This window comes from Pseudorasbora parva, chromosome 7, assembly GCF_024679245.1.
Source record: "Pseudorasbora parva isolate DD20220531a chromosome 7, ASM2467924v1, whole genome shotgun sequence".
NCBI classification, from domain to species: Eukaryota; Metazoa; Chordata; class Actinopteri; order Cypriniformes; family Gobionidae; genus Pseudorasbora; species Pseudorasbora parva.
In genome coordinates, this window is record NC_090178.1 from 18719070 (window position 1) to 18743876 (window position 24807).

Here is a 24807-nt window from a genome sequence, read left to right on the forward strand (position 1 = left end):
ATGTGCACCCACAGTGTGGCACAGCCATCACACTTCATTAGAGCAGAGCCATCAAATGAGCCGCACCGTCTCTCTCACCTCAGTCAGTGTGTATCTCTCACGTCATTCATTGAGCTACTGTGAGATTTATTTTTATTTTTTAGATGGTTTAACAGTTATAATAAGTTCCATCCCCTAAGATGACTAAATAATATAATTATGGTGACAAATTAGCACTTGTTCCAAAATTGCTATGGCCTATAAAAGCAGCTCATTTTCGTTACTTTTTGATATTAAACAAAATAAGCAGGGTCTACATTTTCTCTCTCCTGCCATATATACAAAAGATATGCACAATGCTGCTTTATTATGGCCAAAAACATCTATGCAGGCAGCTTACTTTAAAGTTCCCTCATTCAATAGGTTTGGGGTATGAAGTTAGAGAGACGAGCTACTGCTCGTCTCTTGTTTGTATCCAGTAAATCAAAGATTAAAGAATTCACCATTGTAATCATTATAGCACAACTGCATAAATTTATTAAGAGACATTATTTAAAAAAAGTGTGCCCTTACATGTTTCTTATGGAATGGGCATTTTTTGGTGGTAGGATGGAGAACAGTCAAGATAACGCTTTTGACGCAGATGCTGTGTTCATACACATTCAGTAAACAATACGGTCTTCATCCTGAGTTTTCGTAGAAAGTACAGTTTGACAGACTGGAAAATGACATGGAATGAAAGGGAACTTGATGATGTTTAGCTGTGTCCAACATTATAGAGTCGCAGAAAATTAAGGTCAGAGAGGAGAGTGGATTGAATCCTAGAATCTATGAAAACCGCCCCTGACACTTCAGCCTTGTCCCAAATGCGCCTTTGCATTTTTCCTTTGATGTAATTGTGCACTGATTGAGTGAAAGTTAACTGTGAGTTATGAGCAGCCTTTTGGATGTTCAAATGACAATGGGCACAACCTACAGTCTTTTAGACTTGATAGGCATCAAGTGTATCATTTGGGACTGTCTCTCAATCATTCAGCCAGATTTACATTGCTTGTTAAACTGGATTAGTATGGTGCAGCAACATAGCATATCCAGATCAGAAATGCATGTACGCCAGTCCAGCTTGACAATTTAAAAAAAACTCTTGTACTTCTTTTTGAATGTCCACATCCATCAGAACACTTCATACTGGTTCGAAATGATCAATGTATGATCAATGATGACTCCATCTCTCTGTCACAGTTTGTGGGAGTAGAATAGGCTCTCACATGATTCCACTGGTTCATAGTGTGTTTGTGGGAATATCCTCAATGAGTTATGAGTGGAGAGGTTAGAGAGCACCTATCCTGTGATGTGGCACTTGGAGGGTCTGCAGGTTGGGGCAAGTGAAGTACGGTGCAGGCAAGAAACACGTCGCCACTCCATTCGAAGCGAACGGGAGCGTTGGCCCATAAAAAACCTCCTCTTTACCCTTGGTGCTCACATCTAGCACCTGCCAAAGACAAATGATAGGATTTCAACATTAATTATTCAATTTGTAATTCCAAAAGAAGCACAATTCAAGTCAACTCACCTGAATGCAGGCAAGGGGTTCATTTGTCCAGATGGAATATCCACCAACCACATAGACTCTGTCATCATGGACGGACACTCCAGCCTCATTTTGGCCTTTGAGGAGAATGTAGAGATTACGCTTACAAAAAAATAATTTTCATGGTCTATTAACCCTTTCAGGCACAGTAAGGAAAAAAAAAATCACAGTTTCTCATTTTGTGCTAAAGAGTTTATCGCTTCTAAAAACGTCTCGCCAGGTAAACTTGGTCCATTTTTGCACACATTACCATCTTAGCACTTTTTGTAAGGTGTACTAGAATCATTAATACCATGTAAAAAACTGTATACAGAAAAGCCAAGTTTTAAAGAGAAAAGAAAAAAAGTGGTAACCTGTGAGGAGACCAAATGTACAGCGTGTCCATTGGTCCATGTCCATGTCATAAGTGTCAATGTGTCTAACCAGGATGCGGTCATTGTTGTAGTCCAGATCGTTCCCCCCAAGCACATACAGCTGCCTTTTGACTGCCGCCATTACATGATACACCCTCCTCTGCAACATGGGACTGCGTGCTAGCCACTGATTCTATGACAGAGAGGAAATTACAAAAGAACAGCATTCAAACTTAATTATTCTTATTTTAATTGTTCTTAAAACAAAAGTCTTTTCAAACTATCAAACTAACTGACCAGGAAAAGAGTTTACCAAATACATGGTCAAATATTTTTTTACTGGTTAATTGTATAGTTAAAATTGCACATTCACTAGAATATGTAAAATAATATGAAAATGTTTGAATTGAAAAGCATTACATTTTTCATTTACTGTATATACATGATCAGAAATAGCATTATGACCACTGACAGTGAAATGAATAACACTGATGATCTCTTCCTCACGGCACCTGTTAGTGGGTGGGATATATTAGGCAGAAAGTGTACATATTTTTTCCTCAAAGTGGATGTGTTAGAAGCAGGAAAAATGGGAAAGCGTAAGGATTTACGTAAGGATTCACTGTATAGCCGAAAGCGTCAACAGTGGGCATGTGAGCATCAGAACTGGACCACGGAGCAATGAAAGAAGGTGGTCTGGTCTGATGATTCATGTTTTCTTTTACATCACTTGGGTGCGTGTGCATCACTTACATCGGGGACACATGGCACCAGGATGCACTATGGAAAGAAGACAAGCCAGCAGAGGCAGTGTTGTGCTTTGGGCAATGTTCTGATGAAAATCTTGGGTCCTGCCATCCATGTGGATGTGGATGTGGATGTGACCTGGTGGCTGTGGCCTCTTTCAGCAGGATAATGTTTAAGCAAAAATGGTTCAGGAATGGTTTGAGAAGCACAACAATGAGTTTGAGCTGTTGAATTGACCTACAAATGACTCAAATCTCGATCCAATCGTGTGTCTGTGGGATGTGCTGAATAAACAAGTCAAATCCATGGAGGCCCCACCTCACAACTTACAGGACTTAAAGGATCTGCTGCAAACATCTTGGTGCCAGATGCCACAGCACACCTTCAGGGGTCTACGGGACCCTATGCCTCGACGGGTCAGGGCTGTTTGTCAGCAAAAGGGGGACCAACACAATATTAGGATGGTGGTCATTACGTTATGCCTGATCTGTGTGTACAGTATATATATATATATATATTTAAATACTTTATCAACACAAACATTTAACATTAGTTTATTAAGCATATTCCAGTGCATGCGTGTCTGCATTTATTTGTGAAATGTGTTTATGCAGAGATTGCACAAGCAGTGGTGAGTGAGTGTGAATATACACGTGTGTGTTTGGCGACCATCTGTTGAGGGTAGTGTGGGTGGGGGGTTGCTGTTCCTGGCAGGTGAATGCAAAGCCACTTTGAATACCAATGAGCCTCTGCCTCCTGTTCTTTCCTCCTCTCTTCTTTTTTTTATATATTTCTCTTTGAAAACACATACACAGTTGCACTGACCACAGAAGTTATACGATACTTATTTTTAAGTCTTTTTGAATGTAACATTAATAAATTACAGTGGTGTGTAGAAGATTCAAAAAGTCTCTTGCGTGGGTTCAGGTTTTTTGTTTTGTTTTTAGCCCAATGTAAATTCATATTTCATCTCTATTCAATGTTAAATTCCATTAGCATGTTAAATGCGTATGCAACACCATTGACCTTAATCAGGGTAGATGTCATATGTAATTTTTCAAAAACAGATGCAGTCCTTTCAATAGGTCATAATATGTTTATCTTTGCTGTTGATCCTTTAGCTGGTACAAAACTGAAAGTGTGTCTTTTCTGATGACACAAAACATGTACTTATAGTAGCATATTAAGATCATCAACATATCAAGATACATTATAATTTTCAGAAAAAGTAACTACAATTATAATATACACTAACAATCATATTTTGTTTATCTTATATGCTACTGTTCAAAAGTTTAAGGGTCAGTGAGATTAATGTTTATGAAAGAAGTCTCTTATGCTCACCAAGGCTACACTTATTTGATCAAACTAATTTTACATAAAAAACTAATTTTGTTAAATATTATTACAATTTAAAATAACTTTTCTATTTTAAAATATTTTACATTTTTATTTATTCATGTGATGGCAAAGGATCATTGTCACAAGATCATTTAGAAAATATTCTAATATGCTGATTTTGTGCAAAAAAATATCAATGTTGAAAACAGTTTTGCTGCTTAATATTTTTGTGGAAACCGTTATACATTTTTCAGGATTCTTGATGAACAGACAGTTCTAAAGAACAGTATTTAAGGAATATAATTATTTTGTAACATTATAAATGTCTTTACTGTCATGTTGATCGATGTATTGCATCCTTGCTGTGCTGGATAAAAGTATTAATTTGTCTTTCTCTCTATTTCTATAATATGATATAATAATTTATATGATCATTATTTAATATCGATAATATTATTTTATATTATATATTAATTATTATATAATATTATAATATTAAAATAAAAAATTAAAGGGTTAGTTCACCCAAAAATGAAAATTCTGTCATTAATTACTTGCCCTCGTTCGACCCCCGTAAGACCTCCGTTCATCTTCTGAACACAGATGGAGATATTTGTGTTGAAATCCGATGGCTCAGAAAGGCCTCTATTGGCCACAATGTCATTTCCTCTCTTAAGACCCATTAAAGGCACTAAAGACGTCGTTACAAAGCCCATCTCACTACAGTGGTTCTACAATAATTTAATGAAGTGACAAGAATCGTTTTTGTGCGAAAAACAAAAACAAAATAAGGACTTATATAGTGATGGGCCGATTTCAAAACAAAGCTTTGAACCGTTATGAATCGGCGTATCGATTCAGGATTTGGATCGCGTGTCAAACCTCCAAACTGCTGAAATCACGTGACTTTGGCGATCCGAATCCATAATCGATACACTGATTCATAACGGTTTGAAGTTTTGTTTTGAAATTGGCCCATCACTATAAGTCGTTATTTAGGGGTTTTTTTGCGCACAAAAATTATTCTCATCGCGTCATAAAATTATTGTAGAGCCACTGTAGTAAGATGGGCTTTGTAACAACGTCTTTAGTGCCTTTTATGTGTCTTCAGAGAGGAAATGACATTGGTGTCAATGGAGGCCTTTCTGAGCCATCGGATTTCAACAAAAATATAATGAAAATAATTAATTTCAGAGTTTTCATTTTTAGGTGAACTAACCCTTTAAGATGAGTAAAAGGCACTAACCAGCCATGTTATTCTCACATAACCACATGAAGGCAATATGTTACCTGTCCTGGGTCATACACCATCAGTCGATTCTGGTACTGAGCTGTGTTAGTGACACCACCTGCAGCAGAAGAAGCCATTATATGTTAAACTGATGCTAGGGATGCTTTTAAATCTTGGGCCTAGAACCTGTGAGAGTTGTACATGCATTGGGAGATTCCTGATATATGCAGAATGGTGGGGTAAAAGGAATTCATTATTACCTGAGACCCAAAGCAGCCCGTCAGCCACGCATCCTGCATGACAGGACAGCGAACGGTCGAAAGGTTGCACATAGGTCCACTTGTTCCTCTTGGGGCAGTAGCGCTCCACACTGGGCAGAACCTGCCTCAGTTCATTCCTCCCCCCGACGGCATAGAGGTACTGTCCCAGGGCTCCCAGCACAAAGTGCTCCCTGCACGACTTCATCGGTGCGATATCAGTCCAGCGGTTCACCCTCGGATCGTACCGGCACGCTGTCCTCACAGCGCACGTCCTTCCGGTGGCATGCTCCACCTCCCCTCCAGCCACGAACAGGAAGTTGCCCATGACAGCCACACAGTGGTGACTTCGTCCAGCAGGCATGGGTGCTAATTCACTCCAGTTCGAACCCCCGGAGACACGTGTGTGCTCCTGCGCGGCAGGGTTGAAAAAGCGCAGCTCCCGCACACGGCTGACCTCCCGTTTGCGCCCGCCGATAATATATAAAGTTAGTGACTGAAAGCGCGGCGTGGTGCGGGCCGTCTGACGTAAAGGCTGTGCGAATACGGACCGGTGGTAGTCCAGCGCCTCCTCCACCAGGGCGGCGACGGTGCTGCTGGAGTTGAGGAAGGGGTGGCTGCTGGCCACACGGTGCAGGGCAGAGACCTCCATCAGGCCGTAGCGCACGTGTTGCAGCAGTTCCTCCATGTACTGGTATCTGCAGTCGTGCTCCAGCCAACGCACCAATAACTACAGCAGGGCAGAGTGGCTCATCAGTATTCAGCACCGATTCGGGATCAGGAGATCACACTGCTCATATTACAGGCTGCAGCTCACACCATCCACACAATACTGTCTGTCTACGCAGGGCCGACGCTTTGTATCATTGCATGCTAATGCTTAAGATATTGTGACTCTATACAGTGATGAGAAGACAGCTGCAGATGAGATGGTGGGGTGGGATCCGTGAGCACGCACACACACAAAGTCGCGAGGTGTGCGTGTGAAGCATACACACATACACACTCCGGCACAGCCAAGGGAGTTAGACAAAGGGGAGTTAATTGAACTTGAGAGCAATCTAGACTGTTTAGCTGCAGAGGCATGCGAGTACGGCGGAGATGGCTGGAGATAAGCGATGCCACTCTCGTGAAAACAAAGTGGCTTTTAACACAATCAGCCCAGAGACAGAGAACTTATTATAGCATCCCGAGCTCATGGGCCACCACCTCTAGACGTTCCGCAGCTGTCTCCTACACACAAATGGCAAATTTAAATGCTTGTAATATATTTTTTCTTGGAGTTTTTCATCAGTGAAATGGTTCGATTTCATTGTACTTACACAAAATGATTTACAATGCACTAATTTGAGGAAGGTACATTGTGTTATTTCTGTGCTATTAACGGCAACTAACTGCAAATATAATGACTGCTGTCAAACACGTTTCCCAAAAACTCCCCCCTTCTGCCATTGGTTGTTCGAACAAGTAATCCTGCCCCCAGACTTGCGCCATTGGTTAAGATGATTTTGCTCTGTCAGATGCTCAAATAAAGCAAAGTCACTTTTTAGACCATTAAACTACTTGTGGCGTATTTACACATATTAAGGATTAAGTCGTTTTTCAAATTATTTTAAAAAACAATTATAAAATTGTTTAAATAGCAATAAGGCTATATTTATTATTTTTACGTTTTTGCTGCTGATAAAAGATAAATTACTATATTATCTAATAAAATATAAATATATAAAACAAATAAAATTGTTGAAATGCTCCAGCTGAATTAAGTCATTTTTCTATATATTTTTTTTTTTTTAAATATTACTTTTGTTTCTCTAATTAAAATGTCTATTGTATATGTACCCACATGTTTTGGCTAATAAGCAATTAATTGCTGAAAAAATTCATATTGTATTGTCTAAAAAACACCAGAAAAAAAATCTGTTTATCTGCTACAAGTGAATTTTGGCATCACAATTTTAATATTATGGATTACAGATTATTCAATTGTTAATGTTTGAAACGTTAACTTTAAGTGACAACTAAGCATGGCCAATATCCAAAATTGACCAATTCCAATAAACGAAAATGTCTGTATTATTGACCAATAACCTTTATGGTACCTATAGAGTATGCATTTCTATATAATTACACATTTAAGCTTTAACTGTACAGAGATTTCAGCAAAACCCTCCATTCCTGCTTGGCGTCATTAATCATGTAAAGCTCTATTGAGGTTCTGTTTCGCCTCCTTCCTTTCTCTGATTTTTAGTTGTTGTTTTTTTTTTAACCCTCCTCCTTTTCACAGCCAGCAGAAGAGAAGAAGAAAGAGAATGAGTGAGAGTGGAAAATGGGAGCGGGAGGGTGAGAGAGAGAGAGAGAGAGAGAGAGATAGAGAGAGAGAGAGAGAGAGAGAGAGAGAGAGAGAGAGAGAGAGAGAGAGAGAGAGAGAGAGAGAGAGAGAGAGAGAGAGAGAGAGAGAGAGAGAGAGAGGTGTGAGCGAGGCAGCGTCTGTTGACTGTGAAGGTCACACTGGATCAGAGAACTTCCTCGGGGCAGAAAATAAATGAACTCCCCCACCCACTCCCGCACGGAGAAAGACAGACTGAGAGTGAGTGCGAGAGAAGAAAAAAAAGAACAAAAAAAAAAACAAAGAGGAAGAAAATGTGATTTCCAGAGCGTGAGACTCAGAGACGATGCATGACGATGATTGACAGCCAAACTATATCGAGGGTAGCATTGGCGGGCGCACGTTCGGACTGGCGGACAGCAGCACCAGCCCCTGTGCCCATCACGCTTCCGTCTGATGCCCAAATTAACCTTCTCTGCAAAGTGAAGGAGGCCCAAAGCAGCCTAATCAGGGCCTGATTATGGCAGCAGCGACTGGTTAAAGGGTCAGGGTAATTGTGCCATCAGAGGCCTGATTGTTTTCAATCAGTAGGGCGGCCGGAGTGACAGCTGGGGGATTGAGGCGCTGATGGAGCCGCGGTGGGCCTAATCAGAGAGAGGCTGGTAGGGTTGGGGGGGAGGGAGGGTGGGGGGTGCCTGATTGGTGCAAATGAATAGTCACACCACAAGCCCCCAACTACAGCCTCCGCCCGTGTGTACATACACACGCACAAGCTCACATTGTCCGTACACCTTTTTTTCTCACTCTTACACCGTAAATTAAACAGGCGGAGTGTGTGTGAATATGACCTTAAGCATTCAGATTTACTTAATCACGCTTTGTGTTTGGCAGCTGTTATAGAGATTGTCATGGGGTCCAAAAGTCTGAGATGTTGTTTTCTTATTCAGTAAATTTTTCATGACCAAATTATATTACATGCATAATTATTTAAATGTAAAGTTGAACTAAAAATATACATTAATTACAAAGTTGTCTTCTGCTTTAATGACAGCATTTAAGCAAACCTGATGATCAAATTGTCCAATGTGACTCCAAAATGTTCCAAAAAGCATCCTGAGCTTGACAAACATCTGAACAAATATGCTCACATTAGTGAGCTAGAAATGGAAACGTACATATTTCATAACTGTTCTTTTGTTGTGATGTTTTCAGAATTTTAAACCCCATGCTAATATTTAGCATTAAAGCAACCTAAGACGTTCAGAGATGTCTCCAAGAGGTAAAGTCTGTGAATTTGCAACCCACACACCTGCCATATCTCCTCCTCACTGAGAGAGGTGAGGCGGTCGCTTTTTAGCACTTCCCTGAGGAGCCGATACGGTAGGAGCAGCACTTCCTCTTGTCTGTTCTTCTGCAGCTCTGAGAGGTGATCCACCAGAAAGCCCACCACTGCTTCCTCCAGGGCCGGCAAGTGGAAGAGGTCTGCCAGCCTGTACAGGTCCAGGTAGTTAAAACTGTTCAGCTCCTACAGGCACAGATATAAATACAGACAGATTCACAGTCAGGGGGGATGTTTTATTCATGCATGAAAACTAGTTGAGCATTGCAGTCTAAAATGAAATCTCTCATGCCTTGAAACATACAAGCACACAAACACATACAATAATAGACACCTCCATAAATACATTTAATATAATGGAGAAAAAAAATTAAGTTATGATAAATGATTATTGGGAGCTCAAGAGAGTTGGGAGAGCAAAAATATATACTGGAAACCCTTAAGTAAAAGAAGGAACAACGGAGACATAAATCTAATCAGGATGCTCCCCATAGGCAGGATAAAGAAAGACACTTCACACAGAGACTGACTGCCATCTACTGGTTCAACTCAATAACAAGCACATTTTAAAGGAAGTGATGAAATATGAATCAGATCAGATATTTTTCACAGTTTCTGGGCTAAATTATGGGATAAATCTATAGAATTCTGCAGAAAGAGGGCAAAATTGGGCATTCATATAGAGTACCACTATGATAATGTTATGGTTATTTGTGTAGTCTACATTAATTGGAATCAAATTGATAAGAGCATGTAAAACTGTGAAATACACTCAAATCAATGAAGGATGAATCAATGATGACAGCATTTTTTCATAAATACTCCTATAAAAAAGTGCAGTAAGAAGCATGAAATGAGTAGAACTTTTGCAAAATGATTACTGATTATTACACAGTAGTGTTATATGTAGCACTTTCTGAAATCACAAAATAAGCTTTCCCAAAACGTTGCATGTTATGAAATTGATTTCATTAATGACTCACCCTAATGCCGTTCCACACCCATAAGACCTCCGTTCATCTTCAGAACACAGTTTAAGATATTTTATATTTAGTCTGACAGCGTATCTAAGTGTATGCACACTATACTGTCCATGTCCAGAAAGGGAATAAAAGTAGTCCATATGTGAATCTCTTGAAGCATCGAAAATACATTTTGGTCAAAAAATAACAAAAACTACGACTATTCAGCATTGTCTTCTCTTCCGCGTTTGTTTTCAAACCTCAAATAAAGATTCAAACGATTATGAATCAGCGTTTCATTGATTCATGATTCGGATCGCGTGTCAAACTGCTGAAATCACTTGACATTGGCGATCCGGATCATGAATCAATACGCTGATTCATAATCGTTTGAATCTTTATTTGAGGTTTGAAAACAAACGCTGAAGAGAAGTCGTAGTTTTTGTTATTTTTGGACCAAAATGTATTTTCGATGCTTCAAGAGATTATAATTAACCCACTGATGTCACATATGGACTACTTTGATGATGTTTTTATTCCCTTTCTGGATATGGACAGTATAGTGTGCCTACACTTAGATAAGCTGTCAGACTAAATATAAAATATCTTAAACTGTGTTCTGAAGATGAACAGAGGTCTTACGGGTGTGGAACGACATTAGTGTGAGTCATTATTGACATCAATGTCATTTTTGGATGAACTAACCCTTTAAGGCAGAAACAATCCATATACACACCTGAATGAGATAGTGGGAACAGAGGCTGAGCAGTTCCAGCAGCTGAAGGTGGCTTCCAGCAGACAGGACGTCTTGTATCACTCCTGGCTCCAGCAGGATCTACAGACAAAGGGCCTGAGTAAGACTATTGTAAGAAACCAATATTCAAACCAGGGGTCTTCAACCTTTTTCAGGCCATGGATCCCTTAATGAAGAAAGAGTCGGAGCAGGGACCCTGTGTTAAAACGTGTATAAAAATGTTGCATAACCCAGCTTTATAAAAAACAACAAATATATTTAATATTTTAAACATATAGTCATTATTAATGTGCATTATATGGCAATACAAAAGCATACATATAAAATAAGGAAGCACATTTTAGAAAGCTTCTTACTTCCCATAGCGGTTCAAGTAAATCAAAATAAGCCACAAAATGATGGTTAGCTCAAATCATGCAAAAAAACACACACACAAAAAAAACTATTAGGCTGGTCCAGTTACAGCACATACACGTACGTCTTTTAACTGTAAGAATAGTGTGCATTACAATTTTGCCCATTCATTTATACATTGAATGGCTGCAAGGCTGCATTTATTTGATAAAAAAAAAAAAAACATTAATACTGTGAAATATTATTACAATTAAAAAAAACCTTTCAGCGACATTACTCCAGTCTTCAGTGTCTCACGAGCCTTCAGAAATAATACTAATAATAATAATAAAATTAAGTATGCAAGCCCATTTGTGAAGCTCCAGAATAAATATGATTATTCACAAGTTTTTCACTTTCTGCTACGTATGATTCATAATGGGATCTTTCCAGAATCTAGAGACCTGTCTTTGCTTGAGGCACTGGGAATTTTGTTTGTTTTGCATGTTCTGGCTGTATGTTACTGTGTGGGCTATGCTGAATTTACCTGGCCTGTGTAGGCGAAGTCCAGTGCGTGCTTCAGTCCGACGCTAGTCACACCCTGGAGAGTTACCTCATCTGCCTCACTCTCCACCATACAGAGACTGAACATGGCCTGAAGATACACACACACACACAAACTCATAAGCAGGATGCACCACAGAACTAGATATAGCATCCTGTAAATAGCTGTTAAAAGAAAATGTCAATAAACTGTTCATTCAAGTCTAAAGAGTTTCAAACTGAGAATGAAATTGAGTCCATGACCATCAATCAGTGCATACTGTACTTTCACACAAAAAGAATAAAGAGATCCAAGAGGCCAGTACTGTCCCGCTGTGTTCTCTGGCAGGGTACACTAATCAAAAGCATTGATTTCTGTCACAGAGTGAGTGTAGGATGGTCATTGATCAAAGCCCATGGAGAAGAGGAAGTCAAAGGACATTGGATCATCATTACACCCACCAAACTCCACTGATCAAACCTAACTGCTCCTAATGATGAATTTCCTGTGTGAAATAAAAACTGTAATCTATATCTATATATACCTCTCTCTCTCTCTCTCTCTCTCTCTCTCTCTCTCTCTCTCTCTCTCTCTCTCTCATATATATATATATACACACACACACACACACACACACACGCCATATTGCCAAAAGCTTGCATTTACATGCACATAAACTTTAATTACATCCCATTCTTATTCTGTAGGGTTTTATATGGACTTGGCCCACCCTTTGCAGCTATAACAGTTTCAACCCAAACTGTTCCCACAAAGTTAAGAGCATGAAATTGTCCAAAATGTCTTGGTATGCTGAAGCATTAAGAGTTATTTCCCTAGAACTCAGGGGCCAAGGCCAGCCCCTGAAAAACAACCCCACACCATAACCCCCCCTCCAGCAAACTTTATGTTTGTCTCAATGCAGTCAGGCAAGTACCGTTCTCCTGGCAACCCCCAAACCCAGCCTCGTCCATCAGCTTGCCAGACAGATGAACATGATTAGTCACTCCAGAAAACATGTCTCCACTGCTCTAGAGTCCAGTGGCAGCGTGCTTTACACCACTGCATCATTCTTGCGGACTGTGTACCTCAGCATGCAATGACCCATCTCTGTGATTTCACGTGGCCTAAAATCAATCAATTCTGTATTAAAATTAGTGTCAGTGCATAGTCTTTTGAAACAATCAATAGACATTAATGCAGGTCTTAGCTCCATCTGAAGCTGCCGTGTGCTAAAAATAGATGCAAAGTGTTTATCATCTTTTATCTTTGAAACATCACCTAGTAGTTCCCCCAGCAGTATGTCACATTTAAAGTGCCTGGAAAAGTCTACCGTGTTCTACTATTTTCTATTTTAAGAGTGGCACGTTTTTAATAACTGACCGCAGCTCACATTCAGACTTTCAAAAGGACTCATTAGAGATAAGGGTTGCTGGTTTGTTGACAGCTACTCGGAGAGCTCCTTACTAGGACACCAATGCCCATAAGCAAGACTTAAGGGTTTTTTTGGAAGGGGATTGTGGGTAATAAGGATGACCAGTCCTGTGTCACATGTCTGGCTGGATGACTTCTGACCTTGGGAAAGCAACACAGGCTGGTCAGACAGCAGCATTGCGAGCTAATTAGTTTACAACACATGCTTTTTGAACCATATAAAAATTAAGAATTATTCAATGCCTTACAACAGTGTTTCTGGCATAGCTGCATCAAAAAAATGTGACCGTACAAACCTCACTGCCACAATTCTACATAGTTCTGGATGGCTGTCTGAGAGATTCTAAGTAGTTGCTAGGGTTCTGAGAGGTTTTCCAGAAATTCTTTGGTTCTGGGTGGTTTCAGATGATGAATAATACGCCTCTCTTCAACAAGCGCTAAAATTGGAGGTATAATTAATTCACAAACAAGGCAGGACCATTAATATGTCAAAGTTAAATACTGGCAATAGGGATTCATTTTCAACTCATTTTGGTATTCACAATTGAGCATGAAACACGCCTGTCTATTTAAACCTATTCAACCGTTCCACCTAATAGAACTCAGGAATAATACAAACCTTGTAGACATACTTTGTCAAAGGGTAGCTGTCAAACAGAGCCACCAGCTTGCTTTGATTTCTTTACACAACAAATATATATTGACTAAAGCATTTGATCAGTCCATGTTTTACATAAGCTACGACTAGGCTTAGCCAGCCATTTGATAACAACAGCAGAAGGTGTCCTCATCAGAAACCAAGGGCTAAAATCAAAAACAGAGGGATACTATCTTATCATTTCAGCCCAACAGAGGTAGAGAGCTTCCCATGAGACATATAGAGATAAATATACCTGCCCTATTTAATTCTGTTCTTTGGACTGTGCACATAATCTTTCCCTCTGTTGCAGGGCTAGATGTATTTCTTCTTTGTAATCTTTTGAACAAACCAAAATCAAATCTCACTGATACGGTTTCCAGGCCGCTGACGATTTTTCATTTCCCGTCTGTTGCTCTCTCGTCTCCCGTGTGAACTGTACATATTTGCATCAGGATTTTGCAGCTAAAAAGAAAAAAATCCTGTTGTCATTTTTTCATTATCACACTGTTCCAAACCCTTATGACTTCTGTGGAACAAAAAAGAAGATAGTTCAATCGTGTCTTTATGCTGCTCTTTTCCATATAAAGAAAGACAACGATGCTGTACAGCTCTCTTAAATGGTTACTTCAGCGATTAGCATATAGCTTTGTATCAGTAGAAACCCTGGAGTATAATCAAAATATTGTATGCCGCGAGTGTGGTCGCAATTTCCTCAGCTCTCATCATGAGAGCTCAACAGCTCATTGATGACGTTAAATGTAATCTGACTCCTAATCTGAGTTAGTGCTGTGAGACTCACGCGGCAACTCGATCATTATATTGAACAGACATGTTCAGTATTTAATTGTAGTGTCTGTTCTCTCAGTCACTGTAATCCAGTAGCGGTGGCTTTGGGAATGGCCTCACAGGGCAGCGAAGCATTCTGGGAATTGTAGTGTTTCATTCCCATTAAACAAAAATACATTTTCTGTCTTCTCAGTCTAGAAGGCACCATATTCAAAAATAATTTCACATTTCTACTACATTAATGACCCAGTTTAAATACAGATTCATCTTTCCAGCGCTGAAGTACCCCTTTAATTTCACAATGATTTCAAACCTGTCATAAAACATTTTGATACAGCATAAAGAATGGATATCTACGGAAGCTTTGTTCCTCCTTTGGTAAAGCATAATTATGAAATAAAAAATAATTATGAGATATCAAAATCTAAATTATGACATTAAAGCTACACTATGTAACTTTTCTGTCCACTAGAGGGCACCCATTCAAAATAAAGGCGGCAAGTTCTGAGTACATGTGGTTTTCTCACATCACAGCCAGTGGAAAATAATTGGGATAGGACTCAGGCAGAAATCATGTTCATGGATGCGATTATTAAAGGGGTACTTCAGCGCTGGGAAGGTGAATCTGTATTTAAACTGGGTCATCAATGTAGTAGAAATGTGAAATTATTTTTGAATTTGGTGTCTTCTAGACTGAGAAAAGACAGAAAATGTATTTTTGTCCCATGGGGATGAAAGACTACAATTCCCAGAATGCTTCGCTGCCCTGTGCCATTCCCAACGCCACCAACTTCATTACAGTGACTGAGTTGAAGAAGACACTACAAATAAAAACTGAACGTGTCTGTTCAATATAACGAGCGAGTCACTGCGCGAGTCTCACAGCACTGAGCACTGACTGCACGAGTGATGAGAGCTGAGGTAATCGCGACTACACTCGCGGCATACATTCACAACGCGAGTTCAGTCTGGCGTGTTTCAGTTCATGCCTTTGCAAGCTTAACTTTCATAGAAATGAATTTGAGAAGTTAAAAGACTTACATTGCTCACCATAGCTCCGTTTAAATGATCCTGTCTGCAAGCTGAGCTCTCCCTGCGAGCTGAGTGTAATCTCCCATCCCCCAATGCTGGATTCAAAACATGCGGAAATGGCTCCCTCTGCTGGCTGTAGTCTTTAGCCTCTGGGCAAACATTCCTCCTATGATGCAAAAATCATCATTTTGCATCATAGGAGGAATTTTTCCAGAAATAAAATGCATAAATCTCTCGTCTCAGGGAGATATGAGGAGGGAAAGCACAATAATTTGAATATTCTCCAGGGTTTCTACTGATACAAAGCCATATGCTAATCGCTGAAGTAACCTTTTAACTTTACTGTAGTATGAAGCAGAGCAGGACAAATGTTGAAGGAGCTGAGCAAAGGAGAGATTGAAGTGCAACACAGCTTTTATTATGACGGGGCACCAGCGCCATTTCCCAGGGTTGCCAACTCTCACGCATCTGGCGTGATACTCACGCTTTTAGGCTCTGTCTCACGCTCTCACTCCGCCCAACTCAATCTCACACCAAATTGCCAAACCTGCTTTTGATATTAAACAAAGCTATAAGCTTTAATTTTTTTAAATGTGTTTTAATGAAATTCAAACAATAATAAGCGTTTTGGCGCTAATGTGGCATAATGTTAAAGCCAGAGGCGTTGAAAAGCGGAGTTGCATGCTCTCGTCTCCCTGCGGTGCGCGCTGGTCACGTGGCCCATGAGCGCTCAATACTTCTAGCGCCGTGCCAATGAATTTAAATGGCTTAAGCGGATACACAACAGTTTCACCATATAGATGTTTGCTGCAAGTTTTGGTAAACAGTACAGCATAGTGTTAGTGTTTATTGATTATTAAGTCAGCCATATTTACAGGATCGTTTTATTATGGAGAGTGATAGAGATTCAACATTGTTAACATTAATGTTATTCTTGTATTTAGCCCTCAGGTATTCCTTACTAATAGGTCACACTCATACTCATTAAATTATATTTATTGAATATTTTGAGGAGATCTTTTGGTACTAAATACTATTTGTGCAACAATTATTGTCAATAAATGACCACTTAAAATATTTTTCTTCTAATATTTGTATTTCTTCTAAAATTTATATTACAATTAGTGTAGTAATTAATATTAAAATAGAGAATTCCAATTCAAAGAGGCAAATTAGAGTCATTTTGTGGCTAAAAAATATTAATGTTTATTTGTAATGCCATTAGGTGCCTTATGGCTCTTTAATAAATATACATGTATCTAATCTAGTTGCTCAAAAATATATTGCAGTCTTTGCATTCTAATAAATATTTAGATATGATGATCAAACACTAGATTTCTTTAAATGTGAAATTTCAAAACTTAAATAACTTGCATCCTAATCTTTTTAATGAATAATGATACTTATATAAGCAGTCACAAGTGAATATTAAGGAATGGCACATATAATTTGACCCAAGAAATGTTTAAACTAGTGCCAAAACAAACATATTATTATGTACAGTATATATACTAGATATAAACTGATACTGAATCAAGATCAAAAGCAGATCCCCCCCCCCGCCCTCAAAAAATCTCACTCCAACCTAAACTTAAAAGTTGGCAACCCTGCATTTCCGGTCATGAGTATGAGGTAACGCAGCTGTGTTTATCATATCAGATACATTTAAGTGTGTTTAAAAGGATGTTATGACATTACTCTGTGCGTTCGCCCAGTGGCTGATGTGACACTTGTTACACACTGCTAAAAGTAAAGCGTTTCTGCCAAATAAAACCAAAAACAGAGATCACGCAGGTCACGCAGATATGGCACAATTGACAGGCGACTCCCTCAGACGTCCCAGCTCCATGGTTAAAATAGCAATTTTCTCACAATTTACAAATTGTTGGAAACATTTGGGATATTGTAAGAACTTAACTGACCAAAATATATAACATTGCACTGGTGGGTTATGGATATTTTACTGCTAAAATCCTACACAGTGCACCTTTAAGTAATAATTATGAGATAAAGTCAAAATTATGAATTACTTAATTCAAACTTTTTCCCAAGTCTGCTTTTTCATAATTATGTGTTTGTCAATGTCTTAGTATGCCATAATTTTGACTTTTTAAGTCCTAATTATGATTTACCAAAGCATGATTTCAAGATTTGTAGGTGAACTGTTCCTTTAATAGATGCCAGAATAAGTGTGGATGTTTACAGAGCATAGAAACCTAAAGTAAATTGTATGGCAAACACTCTCGCTGATCATGTTTCTGGGGGAAGCGAGATGGAACCTGCAGAGTGTACAAACTCACCCGGAAGTAATCGCTGCAGGCTGCCAGGACTGCCTTGTGAGCGTGAAACTTCTGTTCCCCGGCGACCAGGGTGACATCGCAGAGCAGTCCGTCCTTGCGCTGCTGATTAAGGGCAGAGAGGACAGAGTCCTGGTGGGATTTGGATTGACACAGCCTCTGTCCTGTCAGCATGTCCTGAGAGCTGAGACACAAGAGCATCACTGCAAGACAAGCCCGTGCTTGGACTTTGTGAACATCTCATCATGGAAGCCTGTGCCCAAAAACAATGAAGTGTGCATGTATCTTTCACCCTGCTGTCCACTATAGGTCTATCAATACGTCTATTCAGTATGTGAGATATCATTGATTCTCACTGCTCCCATGGCCCTGAATAGCTCTTTTCAGGACAACACATTCAGATTTAGCTCTCATTCTATGGGACTCTGTACTCTGTACACTGAAAAATACTTCAGAAATTCTATAGTTAAAACCTGTTAAATGATTAACTTTACTTTATCACATTAAACATATGATTAATAAAACACCACATGAAACATATTTAAAGATTTACTATTATTAATTTATCGAAGATCTTTGTTATTAATTTAACTACCATTACATTAATTACATTAAATCACGACCATATTATATGGTAAATGGCTCTCACTGGCTGCACTTATGATGGAACGCAAAGGATCCTCTTTGCCAATGTATTTCATAGTAAATTGTGTCTAGTATTACATAAATTACAAAGGTTTAATTAGCATCTTTATTTGAAACGACCTGACCGCCCGTGACCCGAATATCCTTAAAAATATTTTTGGATGTCTCATAACCACGGGCAACCGCAGGCACCCGCTCATTTTGAATTAAACTGCGCATCACTGATATATATATATATATATATATATATATATATATATATATATATATATATATATATATATATATATATATATATATATATATATATATATATATATATATATATATATATATATATATAAAATCATGCATTATATGGTATGTACTTTATTTACATAATTATATAAAACAAATTTTAATTTATATTATATTGATAACATTTTAACAAGGTAATATATGCATTTTTACAACAAAATTACATTTTCAATTAGTAAAAAGTATGAACCTCTTTTGAATTTATATGCATATGGGTATTACTAGAAGCCCCTACATTATATTTCATCCTGTTTTTGTTAGTTATTCACATTGGCATGCTAAATGCTACCATTTACATTTCATTCATGATATTTGCATTATTATAGAGTGATGCATTCCCCTGGTGGTCTTTATGTGGGTGACACTGTGCTCTGTCATTGGGGGGTACTGATGAAGTCATCATGTGATTCTCCATAACTGTGTTGTTTTCACTATATTTTGCAGTAACAAAATAGGTTCATATTAATCTTAGTACATGATTTTAATCTTATATGAACAGACCACCTGCAATGTCAGTGGCATCATCATTGTATTTTTTATTTTATTTTTTGCAGTATATTCAACAAAAAATTTTTACAGCATTGCTTTTACTCAGAGTAGTACAGCCTTCTGGGAGATGAAAGCTACGGATGACCTCAGATATCCCCCAGAGCTCTTTAAATAATTCTGACCATGTCACAACACTTCCCATCAAATCCAGCAGCGTCTACATCAAATTAAAACTCACCACAGATGGTAGACAGGTAGAAAAAGAAGTGCATAATGTACCTGAGAGGAGGCTCAGAAGGCATGCTCCTGGAGGAGAGAAAAGGAGGAAGGAATGCTTCCTGTTGATACTATAAAACACCAGACAGGCCCGACTGAGCATGTGCAGCACTCTATAGTGAGAGAACAGAAACAGAAAAGATGCAGAGTGAATAAGGACAGCTGCATATCTGAGAAGCCAATGATAGCCTGAACATCAGAGCATCTCGATGGAGCTACTGAGATGAAGAGCATTTTAAAGACTGAAATGATTTGCCTTGAACTGAGTGAAATATCCCTCGAGAAACATATCTGATGTATGCTACATGCTATAAGCTTTCTAAGCTGTAAGTGAAGTGTAAAAATCATTGTGTCATCAGATTTGTATTACTATCTTACAATAAACACTATCTTACAATAAAATATCTAATAAGAATTGAGAATAGTGAAAATTGCACACAAAAAACTATGAAAAAATGTGGATTATATGTGCTTTGCTGCCATGAAAATAACAGTAATGTGGCAAAAAATAATCTTAAAAGTTTTATAAATAATATAAAACTTAAAAAAAAAAATCTATCATTTACTCACACTTACATACCAGTAAGATTTTCATTCATCTTCGGAACACAAATGAATAAATTTCCATGAAATCTGAGAGAATTATCTCTTCCTCCATTGACCATCTATGCAACTACCACTTTGACACTTTAAAAAAACTAAACTAATAAAACTAGTAAAACTAATGAACTAAGCGGCTTAGTCCAAATTTTCTGAAGAGACACAATCACTTTATAAGATGAACAGATTGAATTTAGGTATGTATTTACATACAAACATTTATCAACTCGCACATCAGTTAACCAATGATAAATGGAAGCTCAATCATGTTCGCTTGATGTGTGAGAACCAATGAGGTTCATTCTTGTGTCTTATGTAGCACATTTGAGCTTCCACAAAAGGTTTGTTCTGGTCTGTCAAACAAGTTCGGTTGAGCTGAGCTTATGTTCACTGACCAATGACCAATGTTTATTTTGTGACTATAATCTATTCCTAAAATTTAGACTAAAATAAATATTAGTTTAGGTTTCAGAAGTTGAACTAAAGTCTTATAGGTTTAAAACATGAGGGTGAAAACATTCATTTTGGGGTGAACTAACCCAAGCATTACTTTCTGTATGAAAATAAAAATATAAATAAGAAATAAAAATGAAATATTATGTTTTTCAAAAGATTCGTCATGCAGTAATATGTATCCAAAGAAAACAAAATATTAATACATATTAAGGAATATTAAAAACACCACTCACCCTATGGATGCGCAATGTGTTTGGATACAAAACAGCTACAGGCAAAGTTCATTCTGATCCTAAAACAGTCTGTGCAGCTCCTGTCATTGAACCACATGTGATGGTCAAATGGTATCAAGGCAGAGAGTAGGTGATCTGATGCAGGACTTATTGGAGCCTAACGGCCCATCGTGTCTGAGCCATCCCAGCAGATATTGATCTGATTACAAAATGACCTTCATCCAGCAGATTGTAGTCCACGGACGATAGAGGAGAAAGGGAGAAAGCAATACAACTAATGTCCATGATACAGTATTACAAACTACAGATATTTTAATAGCTTTGGTCTGTCACTCAAATGGTCCCATCCATCATTCCAGCCTGTCACTGACCTACTTAACCAGAGTGCACCCTTAATCCATCAAACTAAATGACAGTTTAAGATACCAAGATATCGAGTTAAAATCAACGTGTAGATTATATTACTAAAATAACAACATGTAGGCAGGTGATATGTCTGTTATTAATATTATTTTGACACATTTATTGCGTCACGAACCCAAATGAAAGCTGTTACTAAATGCAGATTAGAGTGCTTCCACAATCACTTTTAAACCTCAACTGTCAAAGGTCTCCTAGCAACAGGGCAGAACCAAGAGAATATTTGGGCAACAATAAATGTAATCCTCACTGAAGACCCGCCCAACTGCAACCTCATGACATTCAGCTGTCTCGGTACATCCCTTCAGCATCCATCTGTAAACACTGTCTTAACGTTTCTGTATGTTAGACATGTCGTAAATATACAAACATTCAAGGGCTAAAAAGCGCACGAACACAGTGTACCTTCGCGTCCAGTGTCTTCTTCTCTCGGTCAAAATGACAATGTTATCCGACGTCGGGTCACTTATCAACTTTGACTGACCCAAACAAAATATCTGCATCGACCCCAAGAGAAAACTGTCAGAGACTGGGGTGCAACTCGCTCGCTACGTCTATGCCCGATGCGTCTAAGCTACTGTAAAACGCTAGTCTTAATCAGTCCCCGCCTCTTGCGGTCACATGCCCGGGATCATGCGTGTCCACGAGGCGCCGAATATGAAGTGCAAGGAGCATTTGTACTTTTCATAACTAACTAGCATATGATACGTTATCATCATGGCTAAAACGTTCTGCGATTTTGTTATTAAATCAGAAAGAGGCACATGCTGAGGTTTGATATGTTGTTTATAGCTTCATTATTGAAACTGATATGTCCAATTGTTAGTGTACAATTGATAATTGTTAAGCCTGTAATTTTAATTATTATGGGAACTTTTTTATTAAATAGGCTAAATTGTATTGTGTAAAAATAAAAGAGTAAAAAAAATGAGCATGGCTAGAATCTATTAAGGCCTATGTTGATTATAAAAATGCACAATGGCGTTTTAAGATTGTATTTACATGACTTTTTCAGGTCCAGAAATCACACTTTTAAAAGTAGGCTAATAAAAATCATGTTGAGGCCCCAGCTGGCACTAGCTGGCAGATAATGTTTAGATTGCTATGCAGATTGCCTTCACACGTCACTAAAAGCAGAAGCCTATAGTTTTGCCCACATTCTTTTGCAATTCCTTAATGTACCCATAATACTTAGGCTACATGATGTTTTTAGTTTCTTAATTTCTCATAAAGTCATTCTCCCACCTCAGCTGAAGAGCATACACGTTTTGAATAAATTAGGTGGTATAGGCTATAGCTTTGTGGTTTTGTGTTGTTTTTCCGCACCCGCTTGAAGGCGAGACTCATAGTCTCATAACGGAACTGTCATGTCATTTCATGAACAAAGAGCTTACGGTCGTCTCAGGCATGGATAAGTTAAAACCTTTGCTTAGCTTCACTCAGAAACAGCAGACCAATTTAGGATTCGGATTAATTGCTCTTATAACTGCGGGTGGCGAGCACGTCTTCTCGGTCTTTGCTTTTAAGTGTCCCTGCAATGATTGGAATTTCATTTATGGAAACGTCTGCCTCCTCGTACCAGCTGTCGCCCTGCTCATCCTAAGTTACATGTTGAGCAATAAAACATGGAAACTGTTCACAGGTCTGTGCCTTAGGAAATCGAAACTGTGTCGTTTTAATTACGCATTTGGTTTTTTGTGTGTTTTTCTTCAAATCACCATGACTGCGATGGTAGCGCCTCTCAGCTGGATCGCAGTTGCTCTTCTCAAAGGGGTGTATTTCGAGTGCTCAATGACCGGCGCCAACGTTACACTCTTTAGACGCCACCTTTGCAACGAAAAGTATCCTCACTGTCGGACAGAGTTGGAGAAGTTCCCGTGTGATGGAACCGCAATTCCACAAAGTGAGAGAGCGGCCGTTCTGTCCATTATACGCGCAGAGTCGCAGGTGAGCAGACGGTAGAAAAGTCAGTTAAAGAGACTGACTTTGTGATATCATTCTAATCTTTTTTCAAAAAACAAAACAAAAAAATATATTCTGATTAAATGAAATATGGTATCATCAAATAGCTTAGATCTCAAAATTTTAAAAACGCCTACATCTGTCTTTGACTTGATTGCAAATGTTGGAATTTTTCATGAGTGGTGTCTATGTGCAGTGTTGATGTGCTTCCAGTATCGTGGTGGGAAACACTCTACATGATCTTAAAATGATTTCTTATATCTGGGCTTCAATAACATCTGATGTTATTAACTCTCTTACCAAAATATACTTCTAATCTACTATACTGAAATATACTTCTAGGTACTTGGTTGGATCCTGATAGCGTCCGTCATGATGTTCACCTTTCTGCTCACCTGCATGGCCAGATGCTATTCTCCAATCAGTTACATGCAGCTGAGGTTTTGGAGGATGTACACACAGAAGGAAAGCGAGTTTTTGGACAGCTATACAGCTCAGCATGCCGAAAAGCTTGCTAGGAGAAACATAACAAGTTTCTTTGAGTTAACCAAACCCATTCCTATGAAAAGTCCTCCCAGACAGGCCTGGCAGAAGATCTCCTCCTTCTACAAGTTCAGAAGCATGGATGAATATTACAGCATCCTGCACAAGTATGTGTGCACTTGTGAGGACCTTGAGAATCCAGCAGTGAGGGCTTCACTGAAGTCTGACCATGAATTTTCCAACCCAGCAGCACTTGCATTTGTGGACGAGGGCAAACTGGTCCTGTAGATGTGCATGCTATCTAATTGATAGCTTTTCATACTTTACCATGTTATTTTGGGTCAGCTCAAACACTGCAACAGCTTGCCTCACTTCATTTTTTTGTGCCTTTGACATGTGTCAATTCATTTGTCTTTTTTGTGTGTGTGTGGCTTTTCTTTTTAATACTGCCATTTTATGATTTTAACATGTAGATTTTTGTTATTGTTTAGTTTTTGTCTTTCAATGTATTTTGAAAATAAATAAATAAACTGTGATGTATTTTGAAATATTTTATAAATAGTTTCCGATTTTTTAACAAATGTGTTTTTGTCAGTAAATTAACATCCATAGCCTATATATTATTTCACTGAAAATACAGGAAAACACATTGTCCGCTTTACTTCTCTTCTAAATGTGATTTCTTTGCTTTCAATTAATGTAATTCACTCAAATGTACCATCTACCACACTCCAAAAAAAACAAAAAACGGTGCTATATAGTACTAAAAGTGTTTTTTTTTTTTTTTGTGGCTTGTAATCATAGGGGAACCACTTTAAGTGCTGTATAGTGGTTCTTCAGCAGTTCTTCACCAGTTCTTTGGGATGACTGAAGTGCTATTGTTACCATATACAGAACCTGTTAAGCCCCTGTATGGTTCTTCAGTGGTTCTTCACCAGTTCTTTGGGATGACTGAAGTGCTATATAGCACCGCTACCATATACAGAACCTGTTAGGTCCC

The 24807-nt window shown here is 38.5% G+C and overlaps 2 protein-coding genes across 6 annotated transcripts; one reads left to right on the forward strand and one right to left on the reverse strand.

The window, feature by feature from the left end:
* Positions 1-497: 497 nt before the first annotated feature.
* Positions 498-21977, reverse strand: klhl32 (kelch-like family member 32). 5 transcript variants are annotated; one of them, XM_067448399.1, is made up of 12 exons: positions 21768-21976; positions 20943-21157; positions 19657-19766; positions 17950-18130; positions 11764-11871; positions 10866-10964; positions 9138-9353; positions 5503-6229; positions 5302-5360; positions 1924-2116; positions 1553-1647; positions 498-1471 (listed from the first exon to the last, which is right to left on the reverse strand). In XM_067448399.1, the coding sequence occupies exons 3-12, from the start codon at positions 19677-19679 to the stop codon at positions 1310-1312; spliced, it is 1863 nt and encodes a 620-aa protein (XP_067304500.1). In that variant the 5' UTR covers positions 19680-19766; positions 20943-21157; positions 21768-21976; the 3' UTR covers positions 498-1309. The 5 variants fall into 5 exon arrangements, with proteins under 5 accessions (XP_067304500.1, XP_067304501.1, XP_067304502.1 ...); XM_067448400.1 differs by lacking the exon at positions 21768-21976 and having other exon boundaries at positions 20943-21171; XM_067448401.1 differs by lacking the exons at positions 20943-21157; positions 21768-21976 and having other exon boundaries at positions 17950-18199; positions 19657-19752.
* Positions 21978-22631: 654 nt separating this feature from the next.
* calhm6 (calcium homeostasis modulator family member 6) lies at positions 22632-24355 on the forward strand. Its single transcript, XM_067449601.1, has 2 exons — positions 22632-23309; positions 23667-24355. The coding sequence occupies exons 1-2, from the start codon at positions 22740-22742 to the stop codon at positions 24093-24095; spliced, it is 999 nt and encodes a 332-aa protein (XP_067305702.1). The 5' UTR covers positions 22632-22739; the 3' UTR covers positions 24096-24355.
* Positions 24356-24807: the final 452 nt, after the last annotated feature.